Source organism: Schistocerca serialis, chromosome 2, assembly GCF_023864345.2.
Source record: "Schistocerca serialis cubense isolate TAMUIC-IGC-003099 chromosome 2, iqSchSeri2.2, whole genome shotgun sequence".
Classification (NCBI taxonomy): domain Eukaryota; kingdom Metazoa; phylum Arthropoda; class Insecta; order Orthoptera; family Acrididae; genus Schistocerca; species Schistocerca serialis.
The window spans coordinates 582,528,372-582,551,043 of record NC_064639.1 but is presented as its reverse complement, the minus strand read 5'-3'; the positions used below and the strand labels follow the sequence as shown (position 1 = coordinate 582,551,043).

General features: G+C 37.4%; 1 protein-coding gene across 1 annotated transcript in view; it reads left to right on the top strand.

Annotated features, from left to right (window-relative positions):
* Positions 1-22,672, top strand: part of LOC126457597 (cytoplasmic dynein 2 heavy chain 1) — an 808,157-nt gene that overhangs the window by 327,655 nt on the left and 457,830 nt on the right. Inside the window, exon 28 of the mRNA XM_050094037.1 lies at positions 9,770-9,908. Within this exon, the coding sequence (XP_049949994.1) occupies positions 9,770-9,908 (139 nt within the window). The remainder of the gene's footprint in view (positions 1-9,769; positions 9,909-22,672) is intronic.

The window sequence follows — 22,672 nt, the reverse complement described above, 5'->3', positions numbered from 1 at the left end:
TTGCTCTAACAGATCAGCTGCCACATTTTTCCGTGTTTCTCACTGTTGTGGTGTGAGATTTTTGGGGACCATTTTTGCACAAATCTTTGTCATACCAAGATCTTCAGTTATTATTAGATGAACCATTTCTCGATTGATGTTCAGATCTTCTGCAATCATTTTCATGGATTATCCGTGATCAGATCGTATGAGTTCATGCACCCTGGCCAAGTTGACATTCATCCGTGAGGTTGATGGTTGTCCACTGCAGTCTTCATCTTCAATATTCATTCTGCCTTCACTAAACATTTTATGCCAATGAAAAACGTGAGCTCTTGACATAACCTCCTCTCTAAAAGCCTTCTGAAGCTTACAGACACATATGTGTGGATGGACATGTGTGTGTGAGCGAGTGTATACCCGTCCTTTTTTCCCCCTAAGGTAAGTCTTTCCACTCCCGGGATTGGAATGACTCCTTACCCTCTCCCTTAAAACCCACATCCTTTCGTCTTTCCCTCTCCTTCCCTCTTTCCTGATGAGGCAACAGTTTGTTGCGAAAGTTTGAATTTTGTGTGTATGTTCGTGTTTGTTTGTGTGTCTATCGACCTGCCAGCGCTTTCGTTTGGTAAGTCACATCATCTTTGTTTTTAGATATATTTTTCCCACGTGGAATGTTTCCCTCTATTATATTAATGCCAGAATAGGATTTATAATGTAATTTTGTAGATCAAAAGTCTGCGCATCAAATGGTGGCAGGAGAACACACATATAAAAAAAGTTTTATGTATGCAGGCTTTTGAAGAGGAAGGAAGGGTAGTGAAGGAAAAGGACTGGAGAGGTTTAAGAAAATGAATAGAATTCGGAAAAGTCATCCAGAAACCCAGGTTGGGGAGACTTACCAGATGTCCTTCTCATCCCGTCCAGTGAGTCACCCCTTACCCAGGGTTCTGGGTGACTTTTCTGAATTCTACCCCTTTTCCTAAACCCCTCCAGTCCTTTTCATTTACCCCTCTTCCTTTCCCTTTAACCCTTCTGCCGGAAGAAGAGCCACTGGCTCCAACAGCTTGCATACAAAAAACATTTTCTTACTTGTGTGTTCTCCTGCCACTGCTTGGTGAATAGATTTTTTATCTATACAGTTACATTATACTATCAAAAACTGATTATTTTCGTTGTTACAATCTAGAATAGGATTGTCAGAGACAATATTTTTCAAAAGATTATAGGATCTAAAAAGAGCAAAGAAACTGTTCTACGGAAAATGGACATGAAAATAATAGAACAGTTAACTCGGGGCCTGACAGATGCTCTCACCCAGCCAGACTTGCGTAGAATGCAGATTCCCCTGAGGACTTAAATCATTTTATCACATCAACATTGTATAGACCTTTATCTTGGCTCGTTGGTGGGATCTACAAGATTTACCACCTTTGCGTGTGGGATACCCACAGTCATGTATGGTCCACTGACATTGAACATTGGACTCTGTACTTCCCTATTAAACTTGTATACCCTCTATTCTGCATGTCTATGTATTTGCTGTTCTACTTTTCTATATGTGTCTTTCAAATTTTCTATGGGTGTAGATGGCTACTTAAATAATTTCAGTTACTTTTCTCCCACAAAAGCTCTATTCATGATTTCTATTGCAGGTAATCCAGTAACAGTGTGTGGTTAACTCATTTATTATCACCTGAAATTCAGGAGCCAGTTGTGTCCACATAGTATGTTTTCTCTGAATAGTATGTTCTACATAATAGTCCCAAATCTTTATTACTCTTTCACTTGAGTTGGATTGCGGGGATAGCTTGAGATAGCTACATGTCTCACTCCTTCCCATGTGAGAACCTATTTAAAATTATTACTAATAAATCAAGTGCCATTATCAATTAACAATCGTCCTGGTTTCCCTATATCCTTAAAATATTCCTGTAGACATTGTATCATGGTGAGCATACTTGCCTGTTTCATTAGATAAAGCTCAACATATTTTGACCAACACTGTATAAGCACAAAGATATATACGTGACCCTGCTCTGACGTCAAAAATCAGTCATGTTGTGCTTAGCTACATCATCTTCCTTCACTCTCTGACACAGTTCACAGGAACTCTATAAATTAAAAATATATCTTAAAGAATATTTACTAAAATAGTTTTTACTCCATTAAAGAGCTCATGCAACATAAAATTATTACAAATAAATAATTAGGTTGATCAATTACAAAGTAGACACAATGCATTGTAGTTTGTAATTTACTGCATTTAATCCAAAAGCAAAGAGTATTATCAGAGGAGTCTTATGACTCAATTCTTTTGTTTGAAGTGGGCTCTTTCTGCTTTAGGTAATTTAGTGATGAATTGTGTGTGTGTGTGTGTGTGTTATGAATTTCTTATGTCTATCATAGGAAGTCAATATAAGGATGACATCAGTACAAAGAAATTAGTCTGTGGATAAGCATCATGAGACCTCCTTAATTTTTCTTGTTATATGCTTGAAATAACAGAATTTGTTCACCTGTTGTATATATTTTTGTATGTCATAATGACTATAGTCTATGTTGATAAACCATATCAGATCTCTCTCTGCTGTTTGTGGGATGCATAACTTCATGGTGACTTACCTTCTTTTGCATTCCAGAATAGAGTACCTTCTTTATATAGCCAGTTGTTTGGAATGCTGTTGTCTTGTTAGTAATCTTATCACTAAAATACCTATTCAGTCTAATATCTTGTTTAATCTTTCTAGTGAGTTCTCTTACTTCTTCATTCATATAACTTAATGATAGGAAGAGCACAGTGCAAATCATGCCTGAGTCGCTACTTCTCGTCAAGTCGTTAATACCTAAAGGTAATATAACAAATACCCTATGGCTCTTATCCCTGTGACTGTCCCTGTTGCAAGACTTGCCCTATACACCCTCCTACCACCACCATTACTAGCCCTGTAACTGGCAAAACATGCTATGAAAGGGAGTAACGACACTTCATATACCAGCTGTTTTGTAAACATTGTTCAGCCTTTTGTCATTGGCATGAATGCCACCAAATTATCAGTTAGGATGAATGGGTGTATACTGCCAACATGCAATATTCTGTTGCAGAATATGTTCTACAACATGACAGTTGTAACCTTCTGCCTGTTTCACTACACGTGCTATCGGAATTCTTCCTCCAGACACAAATTTCTCAGAACTCTGCAGGTGGAAACTAGCGCTACAATATGTCCCTGGCTGTCACCACCCACCTGGCCTTAATTTACGTTATTTACTGTCTAACATTTCTTCACAGTAGTTACTCTTCTCTTCACTCTGTTTTAGTTTACTAGATCTTTCATTGTCATACCTATCTATTTTTCACCACCCCCTCCCACTTTGTTATGTACAGTGCACTTAGCTTTTAACTCTTACTAAGTCATGCACATTGTTTAAGCAGTAATCTCTGTCTTGGATATTACTCTGTCTTCCACCTTTAGGCTCTCAGGTTTTCAAATCTTGTCCAATGCAGTCCGGAACAATTAGTCATTCCTTCTCATCCCATGCGGTAAGTCTCCCCTGACGTCTGGTTCTGGCTGATTTTCTCAAAATTTATCCTTTTTCCTAGACCTCTCCAGTCCTCTTCCAGAAGCACAGATGGATTCAAAAACTGGATTACATCAGGAATTAGAGTATCAGTAAAAGGAAGCAGGAACTTTTTCTGCAGTCAAAAACTGACAGCAGTCCAGAATTTCTTAGTTATTTCAAAAAATACAAGTTAGTTTTAAAAATGCGTCATAAAAGAGGCAAAAATAAGGGAAAACAGCAAATATATTATGATGCCATCCAGTAAAACTAAGTCCATGTGGAAAGCTGTGCAGGATCTTAGGGGGAAGAAGACCACTCAAAAAAATATTGTGATATCACACGACTGCAAGAATGTCACTAACCTTAGGACAGTTGCAAATAGCTTCAATTCTTATTATGCAACTCTTGCTGGAAAATTAGTGAAGGAAAAATTTGGAAAGTCAACTATTACAACATGGAAAGAACTTTCATCTATTGAAATAAATAATATAGCCCTGTTCTTCAGTCCAGTAGGCCCAACAGTGCTCCTAAATACCATTAACTTACTGATTAGTAATTATTCCACTGGTATTGATGATATTCCAGATTATATTATAAAAATAACAGCAAGACATATACTCTCTCCTTTATTAGACATATACAATTCTTCCTTATCATGTGCTGTCTTCCCACAGCAATTGAAAATGGCAAAAGTAATTCCCCTGTATAAAAAAGGTGATCAGCAATGTAGGGGTAACTATAGGCCTGCGTCTCTACTATCAGGGTTTTAGAAAATCATTGAAAAAGTGTTCCTTTCACAATTAAATACATTCTTCGACAAGAATAATATTATTTCTGGATGTCAACGTGGCTTCAGACCACAACGATCAACGTAAACAGCCACTTTCAATCAGATACACCATGTCTTAAATCCAGTGGAAAACCACAGAAATATCTCAGGTTTATTCCTGGACCTAACAAAAGCATTTGATGTGATTGATCATTGTGTTCCCCTGAGGAAGCTTGAGCAGTATGGTGTAAGAGATGTGCCAAATCAGTGGATTAAGTCATATTTGGAATATCATACTCAGGTAACTGAAATTGTACATGGAAAGAAATGAACTCCAGTTACACCTTTCAGAACCATGTGAACTAAGTCATGGTGTACCACAGGGCTCTATTTTAGGTCCCCTTCTTTCTTTTTTGGTATACATTAATGATTTCCCATCACACATTAGGGATTCTGAACCTGTAGTGTTTGCAGATGACGCTACCCTGTTGATTGAAGGAAATAAAGAAGAAAATCTCACTGCATCTGTAAAAGATATTACAAAAGATGTGTAACAGAAGTAGAAGTAGAAGTTTATTGTCTCATTACATACAATTTCAAGCCATTGACTTAAAAGTATAGGAGACTCGTCAAAACACAAAAACTGGTTTACAAATTTCCTTCTAATACCAGTAATATAATATACAGTACTGAATAATTACTTAATTAAGCAGTTAATAATTTTTCTTCAAAAGTAACAAACTTTTAAGATTAACAGTCCTAAGTATTTGATCTCTCCTGTTCAGATTTTCAGGTTGTCATTTATGAATTCTTCTACTGAATAGTACCATTTCTGCACTAGTTTCTCATATAAAGATTTTTTCAGTGTTTCTAAATTTATACTGAGCAATTCTCTTCCTTTCACTTTGTTATAAATTTTCATACCCATATAATGTGGAGTTTGAGCATTTACATAGTGGGTGGGCAGCATAAAATTATTTTGATTTCTTGTGTTGTAATAATTTTGAAAATGATTTGCTACAAATAAATCAGGGTTACTGTGTACAAAGATAATCAGCTCATATATGTATAGTGAGGGAACACTTAGAATACTCTCAGTTTTTAGGAGTAGGTGACATGATTTTCTTCGCCCTACGTTGTGCATATTCTAATGATGGCTTTCTGAAGTTTTAGTGTTTGACACATATGGTCTGAGGTACCCCAAAATACAATTCCATACCTTATTACTGACTCAAAGTAGCTGTGATATACTACTTTTCTTATGCCTATACTGGTAGCATTGTACAATAATTTCATTGCATATTCCAGGCTATTTAATTTATTTGCAAGGTACTGTATGTGTGACCCCCATGATAGATTTTTATCAAGTTGCATTCCTAGGAATTTCACAGAGCTTGCTTCCTGCAAATCCTGGTTTATGTGACTCACCTGAATATCATTTAATTTTGCTTGTTTTGTTTTAAATTGCATTAACTGAGTCTTTCCCATGTTTAATTTTAACCCATTTAGATCAAACCAGAGTTTTCTAGAGTATTTAATACAGTTTGTGGGATTTGATCTGTAATGTTACTTTCAATGATTAAAGATGAGTTATCTTCAAATAAAACTGAGTGACACTCAATATTAAGTGGCAGATCATTTATGTACAACAAAAACAGAATGGGACCTAAGACAGAACCTTGGGGTACTCCTTGTGGTTTTCCATTCTGAATTATAAGTTCCTCTCTCTAATGTTATAACCACTCTTTGTCTTCGGTTGGTTAGATAGGATTTAAACCATTCTAATACTGTGCCCCTAATTCCATACTTTTCCAGTTTACAAAGTAGCAAGGAGTGATTCACACTATCAAAGGCCTTTGATAGGTCACAAAAATTCCTGTGGCATGCAGTGAGTTGTCTGGAGACGAGCTAATTTTATCAACAAAGTTATTTGTAGCAGATATTGTGGTTTTGCCTTTTTGAAATCCATACTGATTTTTTGAAATTATTTTAAATTTTTCTATGAAATTTTGAATCTGTATGGTGACTACCTTCTCAAATATTTTTTACAGTGATGGAAGAAGAGAGACTGGACAATAGTTTCCCATGTGTTCTTTTGTGCCTTTTTTGAATAGTGGCTTAACTACTGCGTACTTCAGTGTTCCTGGAAAATAATCTTCTTGTAGGAACAGGTTAATTATTGTAGTTAGTGGCTGCACAATTATTTTAGAGACTGTTTTTAACACTTTTCTTGATATCCAATCCCATCCTGCTGATGTTTTACTTTTTAGTGACAGTCTCACATTTTCTGTATCTTTTACTGTAATTTTTGTAAAGGTACTGAAGAATTCACTGTCAAGTTGCTCACTGTTGAAGAAATTTACCATGTTTGGATAATCTGCCACATTAACATTAGATTTGTTTACATTTATAAAGAATTCATTAAACATTTCAGAAATTTGAGTAGGATTTACAATAGTTTTATCCTCTATCTTGATTTCAGAAATATTGTGGCCTCTATCTGTGGCACCTGTTTCAGCTTTGATCACCAACCATAATGCCTTTGATTTGTTTTCACTATTCAATATGAATATATTATTTGCCAGTTCTTTGGCTGCCATTACAACTTTTTTTAAATATTTTTGTAATCTTTTACATAGGTAACAAAATCAGGACTTTTATTATGTTTTAGTTCCCTATGTAGCCGTCTTTTTCTTGCACTTGAGATTTATATTCCTTCAGTAATCCACTTTACTTTATTTCCTACTTTTTTATGATTTACAGTAAGGGGGAAAGTTTCATTAAATACGAGCAGGAATTTTTCCAGAAAAGTAGCAAAATTTTCAGAGCATGAAATACTGTGATCTGTAGACCACTCCACCTTATTTAATCTATGATAGAATAGGTTTATATTTTCTTTGCTGAACTGGCAATTGGTGTAGGTTTTTTCGAGCAAGGTTCTATTGTTTTTGGTAACTCCATAAACAGAGTGCAATGATCAGAAAGTCCTAAATCTAAACAAAACTTATTTGCATCATTATAAGTGAAATTGGTTAAAATATTATCTATACATGTTGCAGACACTTCGTTTGCTCGAGTGAAATCAGTGAAATTTACTCTGAAACCTGATGTTTGAATCATATCAATGAATTCTGTTGAGTTATTGGCTTCACTGGCTAGATCTATGTTAAAATCAGCAGTTGTTATGATTCTTTTCTTGGTTTCTTTTTGAAGTTTTTGCAATAGACACTGGAATTTCGACAAAAAATATTCTGTTATTTCTGCACCTGGAATTCTGTACACAGATCAAATTACAATATTTTGCCCTAACCCTACGCAGTAGCTTTCAAATATACATTCTTCATAAGGGAAATTCCATTGATCTTTCCACTAGTATGCACGATCCTCCTTGAGTTAAATTACTTCTACAAAAGCTGCTGGCAACATAAAAATTATCAAGGTTGTTTAAGATTTTGATACTGTCCTTTGTAAGCCAGTGTTCATTCAAGCATACAGTCTTGATATTTGGTATTTCCGACTAAATGATGTGGAAGTCGTTAAGTTTTATATCTCTGCCATTTGTGTAATTTGAACTTAACTCATTTATGTTCAAGTGCATTAAGAATGTATTGTTACCTATTTGAATATTCCTAATGGCATCTGGGTTGAAACGCTGTTTGCGTATTTTTGTTTCAACGTCATTATCAAGTTTTACACCCCCATCTTTGCATACTAGTTTCCCTTCTTAAGTATGATCTTACATATATCGCTATACAGGTTGCTGATCCTAGCCTGTTCAGATGCAGTCCATTATGTCCTAGACATTTATAACTAATAAATTTATTCGAATCCACGAAAACTGCACCAAGTCTGTTGCACTGCACTCTGATGCGATTGTTTATCCTGCCTATGTATTTATCACATACCGATCTTCTGTGCAGGATACTACTAATAATTAACTTTGATGCTGGGTATACGTTTTTCACCATCTGGATTAGATTTCTTGCTTCGTTTACCATCTCTTCTTCACTGCTGTTTCGCAATGAATTTGTCCCCACGTGGATGAATGGTTTACCAGAAACAGGCTGGTAGTTAATCCCCAAAAAATGGTACTCATGAATTTCCACACAGATAAAAAAAATGCTCCTTAACCCATAATATGTATAGATAACCAAATCATTAGTGTTGTCAATGAAACTAAATTTCTTGAGATTCATATCCAGGAAAATCTTAAATGAAGCACTCATATCGCATCCCTAAATTCAAAACTAGCAAAAATGACCTATGTAGTAAGAATTTTTTGCAACAATACTAGTGCAGGAACGGTTAGGGCTGTATACTTTGCTCGTGTTCATTGAATATTGAAGTATGGTATCATTTTCTTGGGAAATGTACACAAGGCCATAACAGTTTTCAGGAAACAAAAGGCAGTTATGAGAATAATGAAACAAGTGAGCAGCAGAAAACCATGCAAACCTGTCTTTAATGATCTAAAGCTCTTACTGCTTCCCAGCATTTATATACTGGAAGTAGTCATGCATGTAAAAAAAAAGTATACTGAGAAAAGAAAACCTTTTTCCTCAAAACAAAAGTGTCCACAATTACAGTACCAGGTCAGACAGTGGCATACACATTAATCGTTGTAACACCACACTGCAAAAAAGCTGTATATCATGCAGGAACATAATTATACAACAGATTACCAAGACATATAAAATCTCTTCCTGAACTACAGAGCTGTAAAAAGTCTGTGACAGGCTACCTTCTGAAAAACTGCTGCTATTCAATCCCGCAATACCTCATGCAAGAAAAAATGTAATTTGTATCTTTAATTGTAGAAATAAGTTAAAAATATACAGTATTTAAAAATTGTAATTTTCAACTGTATAGATCCAATTAGTTATAAAAATTTATACAATGTATTTTTGATTTTTGAAAAACAAATAGATAAAAATATTTTCTGTCCAATATCCTGTGTACGATATATGTACTGAAAAAGAGATTTATATGGACAAATAAATAAATAAATAAACAATAACAATGTACTGTGGCTGTGTACACTTCTGCATTCATTTTCAATTTGACACATGACCTGGTATTGTAATACTGATAATTGTCACTATGAATGGATTATCACTGGTCACAATTAAGTGGTGACATACGTGCCTTGTGTTTGTGTTTTGGCTTTTTAATGTATAATATGACTCACTCCACAACCCTGAAGGCTCTCCTCTGTAATAGACTCTATGGAACACAGTGTGCGAATCAATGAATGTGTATAAGAAGGCAAGCATGTTGTTTTAATTAAATTCTCATATTTGCAATAAATTAAATTATATTGTATATGGTGCCATCATTTAATGAGATTATGTGTTTGTTCTTCCACGTATCTGCTTTTGGTAGTATTACGTTATGCATATTCATTTATTGATAATAATACAAAATTAACATATGTATGATATGATCTTTGAACTCTTCCAGATTCTATTCCCAGAATGGTGATTCAACTGTAGTTCGTATGGTAGATGCTGAGTTCAAATATACCTTTGAGTATCAAGGAAGTACACTAAAACTGGTGCATACACCACTGACAGACAAATGTTACTTAACCTTAACCCAGGCAAGTAGTTGAGTGTTTGGTATGATTAATCATGTAAGTTGTAACTTTCATTTTTTGCGCTGTGCTTGTACAAGTTTTGTATTCAGTACTAAAGCCAGATTTCAAGTTATTACCAACTGTGTCTATGTTGTAGAACAATACATACAGCTTGAATAAATATGCATAAAACAATGTGCTATTGCTCATTCAGTCAGCATCAATATGTTACAGTTGATAAATTATTTATCTGTTATGCACTACATGAATTGGTAGTGGCATAAGAGTTGATAGTGTCCCTCTAAAGCATCACAATAACCAGCTCTAAAAGATAAAAATGCAAATCCAAATATGTGGAAGGCTCAGGCAGAAGACTGTAAACTCCAACACATAGTCACCACAGATCTAGTTTATCTGTTTGAACAAGACTATCAAAGACAGGAAGCAGAAGTTTGTCAAAGATGGAATTGTGGGAAATCTAATGACATTCTTTACCTCCAGTTAGGTTCAACATTCACTGATGCTTGTTTTGTGTATGAATTGTTCATCAGAGCTAACAATAGCATTTATTCATGTAATCCTCCTATACTACAGAAGAAAAAACATTTACTGAGAAACAAGTGGTGATCAGTAATGACAATGGGAAATGAATGGCATACTTGAACTGAATGTCATTAGAATTAAACCTAGCATTCACAGGTGTATTGAAGCACAACCTTTCTTCCAGCTACATTAATTTCCTTCAATTCCCTCAGCTGTCAGCTCCCTGTTCATTGTGAGATAATTTTTGTTTTCTCTTGCTTCTTCTCTGTGATGAGGTCTCACTTATTGTGATCATGTTCCCTCACCTTTTCTGTGTGGAATAATGATGGAACACTATGTCATTCTAATATTTATTTAATTATTTATTTTTTCAATTATATCATTTTTTGTGTAACTAAAACTAGCTGAACACATACAACAAAAATGCCTATACTAATTATTACTTCTTCTTACACTGTAATTAAAAAAAGCAATAAAAGAAAGAAAAAAATTATCTTCTACTATACAGTTACTATTTCATCTACAACCAATTATTCAGCTACTATTACTACTGCTTCTATGACTACAAAGCTACATTTCTCACAGTTGTTCATTCTGTCAGGTCACCATTTCCTTGCAGAACTAATATGTCAAAATTGTTGAAGGATATTCATACTACTGTGTCTGTCCTGAAACTACTCTGGTGAATAACCTGGTGTAAAGAATGGCATGTCAGCAGTATTTGCTCTGTGTCAATCAGTTCCATGATTCTCTGTATACCTTCAACACCTACCATTCTATAACAACCCAACTGGTTAAGGAATCTCATTCTTTGTCTCTCCCTAATAGTGGAGAGGAATTCATAGGCTTTTCTGCCTATGTTGGAAGTATCTCATACATGTTGCCACAGGTGTAAATTTGATATTGTATTAATTTATTCATACTGGTTTCAGCAGCAAGTATCCTATGTACTTTCATTTGTCTACCTAAGTAGGTTGTGTCGTGAAAATACAGTAATAACAATGTGCACTAGATCCATAAAAAACTTTATTTCTTGTCACAGAACTGCATAATTAGGAGTCAACAAGTCAGAGATACTTCTCCAAGGTATGTCATTCCTCAACATCATCCTCACCATGGTTGACCTCTAAAGGTTCGACCAACTGCACAGTACAAATGACCATGTGACCATATGGTGTGCAGAGTATTATTATTCTTATCTTCACACCTCTCTGTGATAGTGCTCTCTCTATTTTGCTCTTTCTGCACATGGGTTGTGGATGTTTGTCCTCTTGTATCAGAACAATGTTCCCAGGTCAGAATTTGATGAGTTTAACATCATGGAAGTTTATCAGCTCCAACAGTTATTCTTTCATCCAACATTTTCAAAATTGTCAGAGAGTTGCTACCTAAGCTGGAATTCCTTTTGCTAGGTTCATGTTCAATGTAGGCTCTTGTCATGTTGAAATTGTTGCAAGTTTCTCTCCATTCAGAAAATGGGAAAGGGTCAGTGGATCTCCTTGTATGATGGGCTTTGAGTTCATAGTGCTTACAGTACTAATCAGTATACTGTTCAGTTGTTCCTCACTGAATCTTGTGAGTCCCAGTACCTTTCTGAGGCAATACTTTATCCCACCATTCTGTCCCACCATCCTCCCTACCAAGCCACCCGTGAGGTAATGAATTTCCATATCATACTGTGGTGGACAAGGAATTTGTAAGTCTTTGTGGTAGTTAACACTTTCCGGAGCTGTGCTAGTTCCACTTCAGCGGCATGAAGTGTTTTCACATTGTCTGTGTCAATCGTCATATGAGGTAGTCCATGACTGGCAGCAAATTGCTGGAGTACCATGAGAAACTTATTTGTTGACAGGTGTGTACAGAGTTTGAGGTGCACTGCTCTCATGGTAGCACATGTGAACAGAGTGATATGTGGCTTTTGCATTTTCCTTGCATTTTTATGAATAGTGATCCAGCAATGTCTATTCTGTTACAGCAAATGTTTTAGCGGGTGTAACTATTCTCATGGCAACAGTGCTTCAATTTGTTGCCCTTATGGGCCCTTCAGGATCTTCCACGTAAAGAAAAAGGGTAGGATTCTTTTGATTGTGTAACAAGGTATGATGATCCAAAATTCAGTTTGGAGTTCTGACAGTACAGAATGAATGCAAAAGTGATGAAAGCAGACATGTGTCTCTTGGATAAACAAGTATGTGGAATGGTGGGAACTGTCAGGGTGCACAGAATGTTTTTGTTTCTTGTTGAAGCTAGTGAACTGCAGTTGACCATCTATGCACATCAGTCTGTCTTGCATGAAAGGATTGTGCAATGTTATTTTTTTTTACTCTCCTGGCAGAAGTAAGTTATTTTGGAGTGTGTGTAGTTCCCTGACGAAGGACTCTCTCTGGGCTACTCATATCCAATATATTCAGGCAGCTGATAGTTCAGTGGCTGTAAGCTCTCCTGAAGACTCTTCCTTCTGACAAATGTTGTGTAGGGAACAGAGAGTCCATGCTGTAGTGTGAACGAGTGTACAGTATGAGCTGCATTTAGATAAGTTCATGAGGCTGGACAGTGTAGATATTGACAGAACTTGTCTGTGGTTTTTCTTTGTATTCTCCCCAGGTGGTACTGTCATAGTATCAGTTGGCCACCACTCAGGAGAGAGTGCAAGCCAAGATGGTTCATGCCACCAAATTTCAAGGGTATATATTTGAACTTCTAACACTACCATTTCCTATGACTGCTTCAAAACTCATTATTACATAGTGTGATGATAAAGGAAATCATTTCTTCAGCTAGATAAATACCTATCTAAGTGCGTAGTTGTCATAGCAGAAAACAGCAGTGGGGGAAAATAAAAAAAGTTCTAAAATGGTTGTTGCAATAAGCATACAATTTTATACGCATTTTGTTGCATCAATACAGCTGTGGCCCCAAACATAATCTTCTTGTTGTCCAGGTTTTTGAACATACTTATTCATGTTTTCATGATATTGTGGTTTATTTCCCTTACACACATTGCAAACCATGGAAATTATGCTTCAACTTCCTGCACAGTATTAAAGAGAGTCTTCTTGCAGCCTTTCGCAGATTTCATAACATTCACTGCCATCAATTAACAATTTCATTTAACACATCAGATACATTTTCAATTGAAAAACACAGTTTTCATTATAAAAGACGCAGTTACACACTCTGTTCACAGTACAAAAACTATCTTACTACAGAGCACCTAGACAAAAACTGTTGTACTCGAGCTTGAATCAAAGAATCACTTACTTCTGGTGCATATGACAAATGATATACACTGCCAAAAAAAAAAAAAAAAAAAAAAAAAAAAAAAAAAAAAAAAAAAAAAAAAAATTTGTACACCTTGAAAGATGGCATCACTTTTGATCTGAAGATGTCTAATGCCCTGTCAGGGATAGTAGATTCACTGATAATAGTTTCAACATTGCCTGCCAACAGGTAGCACAATGGCATGGATACCCTTTAATAGGGAATACTCACAGTGAGAAGGCTCAGTGTGGTGAAAATGTGTGAAGCAAGCAGCCACACATGCCACTGATGCTTCTTGCAGCCAACTGAGTGAATTTTAAAGGGGTCAAATTGTGGCCTTCTGAGTGGGGGGATGGTCCTTTTGGAGAATTGCCACACAAGTTGGACACACTGCATCGGTTGTGCAGTGATGTTGGTATTAGTGGTCACCTGAACATTCTCACTCCCATAGAAGAGGTTCTGGATGTCCATGCAACACAGACACCCGTCAGGATTGTTGTATTGTAAGACAAGTAGTGGCAGATTGTACAGGTACCACAGTGCAGATAAGATAGTTTGTGAGCCCAGATGTGCCAACATGAACTGTTGTGAACCTGTTATTAGCAGTGAGAACATGAGCATGCACACCTCCATGGCACCAATATGCACAACTCAACCATTGCCATCAGAGGATGTCTTGCAAGATGGAATAGCATGCTGTGGTTTTGTGTGATGAAAGCAGATTATGTGTACATGCAAGTGCTTGTCATTTGTGTGTATAATGTAGACCTGGTGAACACTGTCTCATAGTGTGCAGTCGTCCTAGATACACTGGCCCCACCCCAGGCCTTATGGTCTGGTGTGTGATAAACAACCCTCATTCACCTTTGTTATTTCCAGTGCTCAGTACATGAAGAATGTTGTTAGAACTGTTCTTTTGCTGTTCTTGCACCAAGGAGGAGATGTGTTGTTCCAACAGGACACTGCTTGCCCACACACTGGCAAAACTCAATGTGTTCTTCAAGATGTGCAGCAATGTCTCTGGCCAGCACGGTTTCTGGAATTGTGTTTAATCGAGCACATGTGGGATATGATGGGATGAGAAGTTACTCGTGCAACTCATCAACCAACAACTTTTACAGAAATGCTTGAATAGGTCGAGCAGGCATGGAATACTGTATCCCAGAACAGTATTTGCCATCTGTATGGTCAACTGGATTCCAGAGTCAGTGCCTGCATTGTCACCTGTGATGGCTATACCATCTACTAATATGGGCGTTTCAAGTGTGCCATTGTGCTCCTAGGACCCAGTCATGAGTTCTTTTCAGCCAATTCCCCTGTACCATGTGTCCTAAAATAATTTTCCAGCAAGAGAGACAGGAGAGAATAGTACAAATGGATTGCAAAAGCTCTTCTGATGACTTTCTGGTGATTTTGCTGGGGTCAATACTGAAGTAGTCATCCTTGGTTTTCCAATCTACGCCTAAAACTTGAGAGTCAGTGTGTGAGGTTCTTGCCCTTTGGCTTTCCAAATAGTTTTAAGTTGTTCAGAACTGGTAGCCCAATTTGATAAGAAGAGACTGATTAGTTTCATGAGGGCTACCAGTTCATAGTACATGGTGATTCCCAAATTATTATTTTCTGCTGTAGAGTTACAGAGGCTAAAAATGGGCTGTAGGTCAGGCTGAATGGGAGCCTGATGAAGCCATATTATATCCTGTTGTCCATTGTTTGAAGTTATCCCATTTTGTTCTGGTTAGTTCTGAACCAGAAGAATCTGCTCAAATCTTTGTCTTCTTCATTCAAGACCAGTTGAAGGACTGGGTGCATGATGCCCATGATATGAGTGGTGGAATATGGACTAAATTACTGTAAAATCTCTAGGATCTGAGGTAGTAAATTTGGTTGTGCCTCTAGCACTTTGTTCAGAGATGGTGCATTGCTCTCTTGAGATGACACATCAAAGACTATCCTCTGCTTAATCTTCTCATGTTTCTCTCTCCTCGCTGCATGATGAGGGAGATAGAAATAATGCCTCCCCTGAAAGTTGAGTGGGAGTGACCTCTTCTTACTCCTTTGTTATGTAGTATTTGCATTAAGTCATAGTTCAGTTGCTTAAAGTCTTCTTGATGCTGAATTCTTATCCTCAGGTGGTTGAATCATTTCTCTGCTGTCAGGCTGTTACTTGGAAGGGTTTTATCCTGTCCTTTGGGTAGTAAAACCACTACTTGCTGATCATTTATACAGAAAATTGCTCTGACCTCCTCAGTAAGTCTCACGTCCTTATTGCTCACAGATCAGTCTTGATTGGCAGTAATCCCTATAGTGTTCAATACCAAAAGTGTTACCCAAGTCTGGAGGAGACCAGTCAGAATGAACAAAATTCTTCACAGTTGCATGTACACAGGATCCTAGCTTGTTCCCACTACGTTGTTGTTGTTGTTGTGGTCTACAGTCCTGAGACTGGTTTGATGCAGCTCTCCATGCTACTCTATCCTGTGCAAGCTTCTTCATCTCCCAGTACCTACTGCAACCTACATCCTTCTGAATCTGCTTAGTGTATTCATCTCTTGGTCTCCCTCTACGATTTTTACCCTCCACGCTGCCCTCCAATGCTAAATTTGTGATCCCTTTATGCCTCAAAACATGTCCTACCAACCGATCTCTTCTTCTAGTCAAGTTGTGCCACAAACTTCTCTTCTCCCCAATCCTATTCAACCAACTAGGTATCCAACCAAATAGGGAAGGAATTATCACTAAAGGTTCAGAGATGTGTGTTGGCGAACTGTCCTCACCTATTTTCCAGTAAAAATCACCCCCCCCCCCCCCCATGAGAATCTCCACAGGAATAATTTCCACTGAGTCAGTTTTTGAATCCGCTAGTATAATCTTATGAACATATTATAAACTCCTTACATGTAGTAGAAAAGGTGACTGGTTTGAAATCACAGGAAGACTTTCAAAGGCAGTAAGTGACACTGAAGAATTCTTCCAAAGCCCCTTCATATTAAACTGAACAAGTCTGTTGTGGTGTAAAGCCATAGGCTTTGATTCAAATGAACAAACAGTTATCATTGATTTACAGTCTGCAGCTTCAAATGTTCAGTCAGTGATTTTGCTATGAAGCTGGATTGACTTCCGACATTCAGCATGCATCAAGTTGTCCTGTAGGTCCTGAGCCACATACTTGCACCGTTTGAAGGTATGTGAAACCATGGGGAGCAGTAGCTACTTTTCTCATGGAAGTAATGTTTACCTGAGCTGCAGGAGTCTCAGATCCTTTCCTTCATCGCAAATTGACTTATGATGCAGCTTTCTACACTAAGTACACTGTGCATTTTCCTTCTTCCTGCAGTCTGAGACTATATGCTTATGGTGGAGACAAAGAAGACCTCTGTTTGCCTGTTTCATTGTATGTATTTGATCATTGATACAAACGATCTTCTTACAGCCCTGTGCCCAGTGATCATGAGATTCACATTAGGCTCAGGAAAGCTCTTGTTTTCATGTGCATGTGGAATGTGGCAGCCGTGAGAGTGGAGTAGAGATGATGGAAAGGTCACTGTATATCTTCCGTGTGGTAAGCACCCATTCCACGTCCTTGCCCAGAAACTCCATCAGCTGCAAAATATCTCCGTCATCCCTAATGCTTAACTTGAACTATCTAGCAGTGGCATACTTCATCCAGAAAGGTGAGAAGAATTTTCACTCCAAGGGCTCGGTCGTATTCACTCACATCTTCCCAAGAGCCCAGAGAGCCTGAATATGCTACTAGCATTCAGTGGCTTTTATGTTAGCGAGGTGGGCCTGAATTATCCAGTCCTTAGTGCCATAAGCATTGGAGCATCCTCTTCATTTCTGTGTATGTCTCTGCTGTCGCTACAATTCCTTCTGCTAAATACTTCAGCTCAGCTGAAAGATAGCCATAAAGAAATGTGTGTTTATTGCCGGCATTTACTGATATGTCCTTGTCGAATGACTGGACAAACTACTCTCAGAACCATGTCCATGTCTGCAGATCACTTGAAAAGGGCTCAAGCTTGATCGGCAAAAGTCTTTTTGAAGTTAATGCAAACCGTTTCCGTATTTTGTGTAACTTTTGAGAAATAGTGCATTTCACATGTCTATGACTCTTCTCCTTCTTGAATATCTGTCTCATATTTGCCATTGTCTAATAGATCATGGATCCCATAATCTTGTTTGCTGAGCCTGTGCAAAATGACCTGTAATCTCATGTTACAGTATCTATAATACAAAAGTTCCACAGTGTCTGACAACTATTCGACTTCCACAGTGAAGTGTGTAATGTTTGCTCTTTCTCTCATGTATTTCTTCCTTCAGCTGCATAATTGTACTTCTGAATTGTTCTCCACCATATCCAATCCATCACATTATTCAGAAATGTGTGGCAATGTTGGCTTATGACCAGCAATTCCTGAATTGGCATTATCTGAGGATACCTAGTCTGAATAATACAATGAACAACTGTCCAATAGTAGCACTAGTTATACATGCATTCTCAGTAGCATTACCAACTAGCACTTATTACCATTATGAGTGAAGCAACAATTTGATTTAAACAGCAATGAAAGCACAAACTATACACAGTATCACAATTATATTCTTAGCATCAAATTACTTTATTACTGCCATAGAGCCTGTATAGTACTTATAAAGTTTTACAATTTGTGGTTTAACTGATCTGCATTGTAGAAGAAATGTGTGCCTTTTCTTTTTCTCCAGCTTGTCTTCGTATGTCTGTCCTTTTCTTCTTGGCTCACTCCTTCTCAGGTTTCAGCACCAAAAAATGTTGTGTCTTGAAAATGTGCATTACACTTGTCTTCTGCAGTTCATCTCTAGTCACTAGTTACAATGAACAACCTGTAATCTTCAAAATTTACTAATCAGCTTATGTTATTACTGTCATGTTACTTTTGTTGCATTGGGCTCCAATTGTACACTCCAAAATGAGGGGTGATACAGTGATGCCGATGGACAGTGTTTCAAGGTGGACTTATGTTTGTCTTTTACTGCCCACTATAGGTTATCAAAAGTGTCAATTAATGTCTATCAACATTTATAAAGGATATGTAGAATGAGTTTCTGTTGTAAGTGATATTGCCTTATTTATTGTGTCTCCAGTTGTTTGTCTCTCCTGTAATTGAATTAAAATAACTTTGTGAATGCCATTCCATTGACTCAAGTAGTAGTGGCAAGATATTAGACAACCACAACTCTTCCCTGTACCCTACATGTGAGCTGTGTTGCATGTTCTGTAGCTGCCTGCAGAGCCAGACAAGGCAGGTTACATGGCATGGGGAGGGGAAAATAGCCAGCAATGCTACCCTTTCCATCCCCCCTCCCCCCACCCCCCAACAATAATGTAAATATGTCACAAAGTTATTTTTATCAAGCCATAACTCTGTACTGGGTAGAGCTTATGCCAAGTAGCAGTCTTGGAAATCTTTTGCACGCAATAAATGGGTCTGTAAGATTTGGATATCATTGGATCTTTGTCTGTTCTTTATTGATAACCACTACATCAACATTCTTTCTAGATGCAGGCACTCATTGCTGCAATACAATCTCATTATATGGGTCACACAGGTAGATATGCAATTAATCAATTAAGGCTCATATAACTTCTACAGTTACTGCGTCCAGTCTTTGAAGTTTTTTTTCTTTTTTAATCACAAAATTGTTTGTCTAATTCATTATTACATAAAATGATATGCATGTTTACTATTTTTTATAGTAATGTATTCCCAAAACACCCTTCACAATCTATGCTAGTCTTGTTTATCACCTCCTTTTGCATTGTCAAGAAGCAGTGTTTCCATTAACGAGGTAGCTGCCTTTTGCATTGTCAAGAAGCAGTGTTTCCATTAACGAAATAGCTGACTGTTCTGAAATGTTCTGTTACTGTCCCATCATTTCATTTGAGCATGGCCAGTGCATTTGGTGATCATATTTGCTGACTATTTTATGTGGTGCATGAAAAGGATCTATTTCTAAGCAAATTTCCACGAATTTTCTCTGTCACTTTAATTTTTCTCCATAACTTCTTTAAATTATTGTTTAATTTGCCTGTATCCAATACATGTTGACTTGTGTTTCCCTTCAAGTGATAATATAATGTATGATATTATGGTTGTTCATTATTTCAGTCCCGACCTTCCAGCCTTTCACAAAGCCTGATGCTCTCATATTTATTACACTTAAGTCTACGTTTGAAGTTATTCTAAACTCTCCCTTTATAGACTAGAAGGTGAAGAGTTATATTTACTACCTCTAGATTGAATACCATGATAGTTTCTTGTGTTCAGTCAGGTGACTATGCCATGACAAAGATCTCACATTTATGTCAATGACGAACACAAGAGTTTTGGTCTCACCTTGGTGACGAATATCTTTCAGCTCCATTAGAAGCTCATCAGTCTCATTGTTAATTTGAAAATACATGGAAACTGGCACCAATTCCATTTCCTGGTTAGCATTTCCCTTTTCTGGTTAACACACAGATTAGAAGTTTCAAAAAATAATGTGATGTTTTTGTGATAATAATGGCCTTATTAGATATTGCTATTGCTGACATGGGATGTTGGAGTTGATTAGTTTGTGGCACATGGACGATATTTCCTGCCTTTGTATGCATTTCTCATACACACAGTCCATCATACTTTAACTTGTCTGCCACCTTTGAAACCTCATGCAAAATGTTGGAACTTTTCATTTCATTAAGCAACTATTTTTTGTCTGCGTAAGAGATGATGGGTATATGTAGCTCAATATGCCAGTGGTCATCCATGATAATATGTGTTGTCAGAAAGTTTTTTTTAATATATGTAAGGAGTATAATAAATTTCTTCTAGCAGAAACCTTTTTCGTTTGGAATAGGAACTCCTGGTGGAATGTAAATATTTAGAAGCAAAGGTAACAACTCACTAAATGTTAGGTGTTTTGAGTTATCTACAGGCACATAAACAAGACTGAAAACATGCTATTGTATCCTATCCTCATCAGTTCAAAATTACTGAGTTTGAGGTGGATCCTATCTGCAAAATTAGGCATACAAAAGTAAGATAATCTCATTATGGACTATGTATTCCTTAGTATATATCTTACTACTGTAGTATTACCAGCTCTTACAGCTCAATGAATTCTCTATGTTTTAATATATCTGTCATCCATTTATTATGTTCTGTGTTTGGCTCCTGCCACATTCCACAAGTACCTGCTCAGTGTATGCCACAGCCACTCCCCCCCCGTAAGCTTTCTTTACTTTTAAACAACATAGTTCTGATTTGTTTTTGCAAAAGCTTCTTTCCTGCATTTTTGATGGTACATAATGCTGTACTTCCTACTGTTGCATGATCTCTTTTGCTCACTTTTTCCAGAAATTTCTCATTTCTCAGCAGCCTTCCTTCCCCTTAATCATGATCTTTCTCCCTTATGTGGATGACATATAATGATGTTGTTGGAGCCTTGATTACTTTTTTATGTTTTGAGACACTTATCCATAACATGCCCGTGAAAAATGAAATGATCATATGGCATTGGTAGCCAGTAAGTAATCCCTGTCTGGGGAAGTTTTGCAGTTGAGTTGCAAGTCTTTTTAGTTGATGCCACAGTGGGTGACTTCTGTGTCAATGATGGTGAAATGGTGAAGAGGACAGCATAATAACCAGTCCCCAAGCAGAGAAAATATCTGACCTGGCTGACAATTGAACCCGGTCCCTCTACATGGCAGTCAGGCTAGCTGACCACTCAGTAAAGGGGCAAACTGTCTGTAAAATGTGCCTTGCAAAGGGGTTTGATACATTTTACTCCATTTCATGCCTGCATGTATGCTCTACTTTCATTGTTTCATGAGAGCTGTTCTAACCTGAGGATTGGTGAATTGCCATCATTCAATTTGGTCCTGTTGTGCATCATGCTTTGAAACCACCTTGAATGCTTTCTTTGGTCAATTAATTTTCAAGATTCTGCATGTGTATCTGTCTTTTCATACATTTATATCTGTGTTCTTTGGAGTGTTACAGAGTATCATCAAAGATTTCTTCTTCTTTGAATGTTTGTATACGAGTGTCTCCTGCACCTCTCAGGCAGTGCAGATGGGTCATGGAGATAATGCTTGTAATCCTACTGGAAAAGGGAATACTGAGTCTGTCAAGATCCTTGGTTGATTGATGGGAAAAACCAGGTGCTTTTTTTATATCTCCATATGCCTCTGAAGCCATCATGTCTCTCACTAGAAACTCAAATGTGAGCTGGACTTTGGGTTCACTGTTGTTGGGGATTTCTTACGTTGGGGGGGGGGGGGGGGGGGGGGGGGGATGATTCTCTGTGATTCGGCTCTACTCTTAAAGGTGTAAAGGTGTACAGACTGCTGCAAAGTCACCTATTTTCTGTCCTAATGTGATATACACTGACATGACAAAGGTTATGGGACACCTCCAAATATCGTGTTGGATCTCCTTTTGCCTGGTGTAGTGCAGCAACTCCATATAACATGGACTCAACAAACTTCTGGAAGTTCCCTGCTGAAATATTGTGGCATGCTGCCTCTATAGCTGTTCATAACTGCGAAAGTGTTGCTGGTGCAGGATGTTCTGCATGAACTGACCTAAATGTTCAATGGGATTTATGTCGGGTGATCTGGATGGCCAAATCATTTGCTTGAAATATCCAGAATGTTCATTAAACCAATCATGAAGAATTTTGGCTCAGTGACATGACATTGTTGTTTGGGAACATGAAGTCCATTAATGGCTGCAAATGGTCTCCAAGTAGCCAAACGTAACCATTTCCAGTCAGTGGTCAGTTCAGTTGGACCAGAATACCCAGTCCATTCCACGTAAAAACAGCCAAACATCATTATGGAGCCATCACACAGTTTGCACGGTGCCTTGTTGACAACTTGGGTCCATGGTTTTGTGTTGTCTATGCCACAGTCGAAACCTACCATCAGCTCTTGCCAACTGAAATCAGGACTCATCTGACCA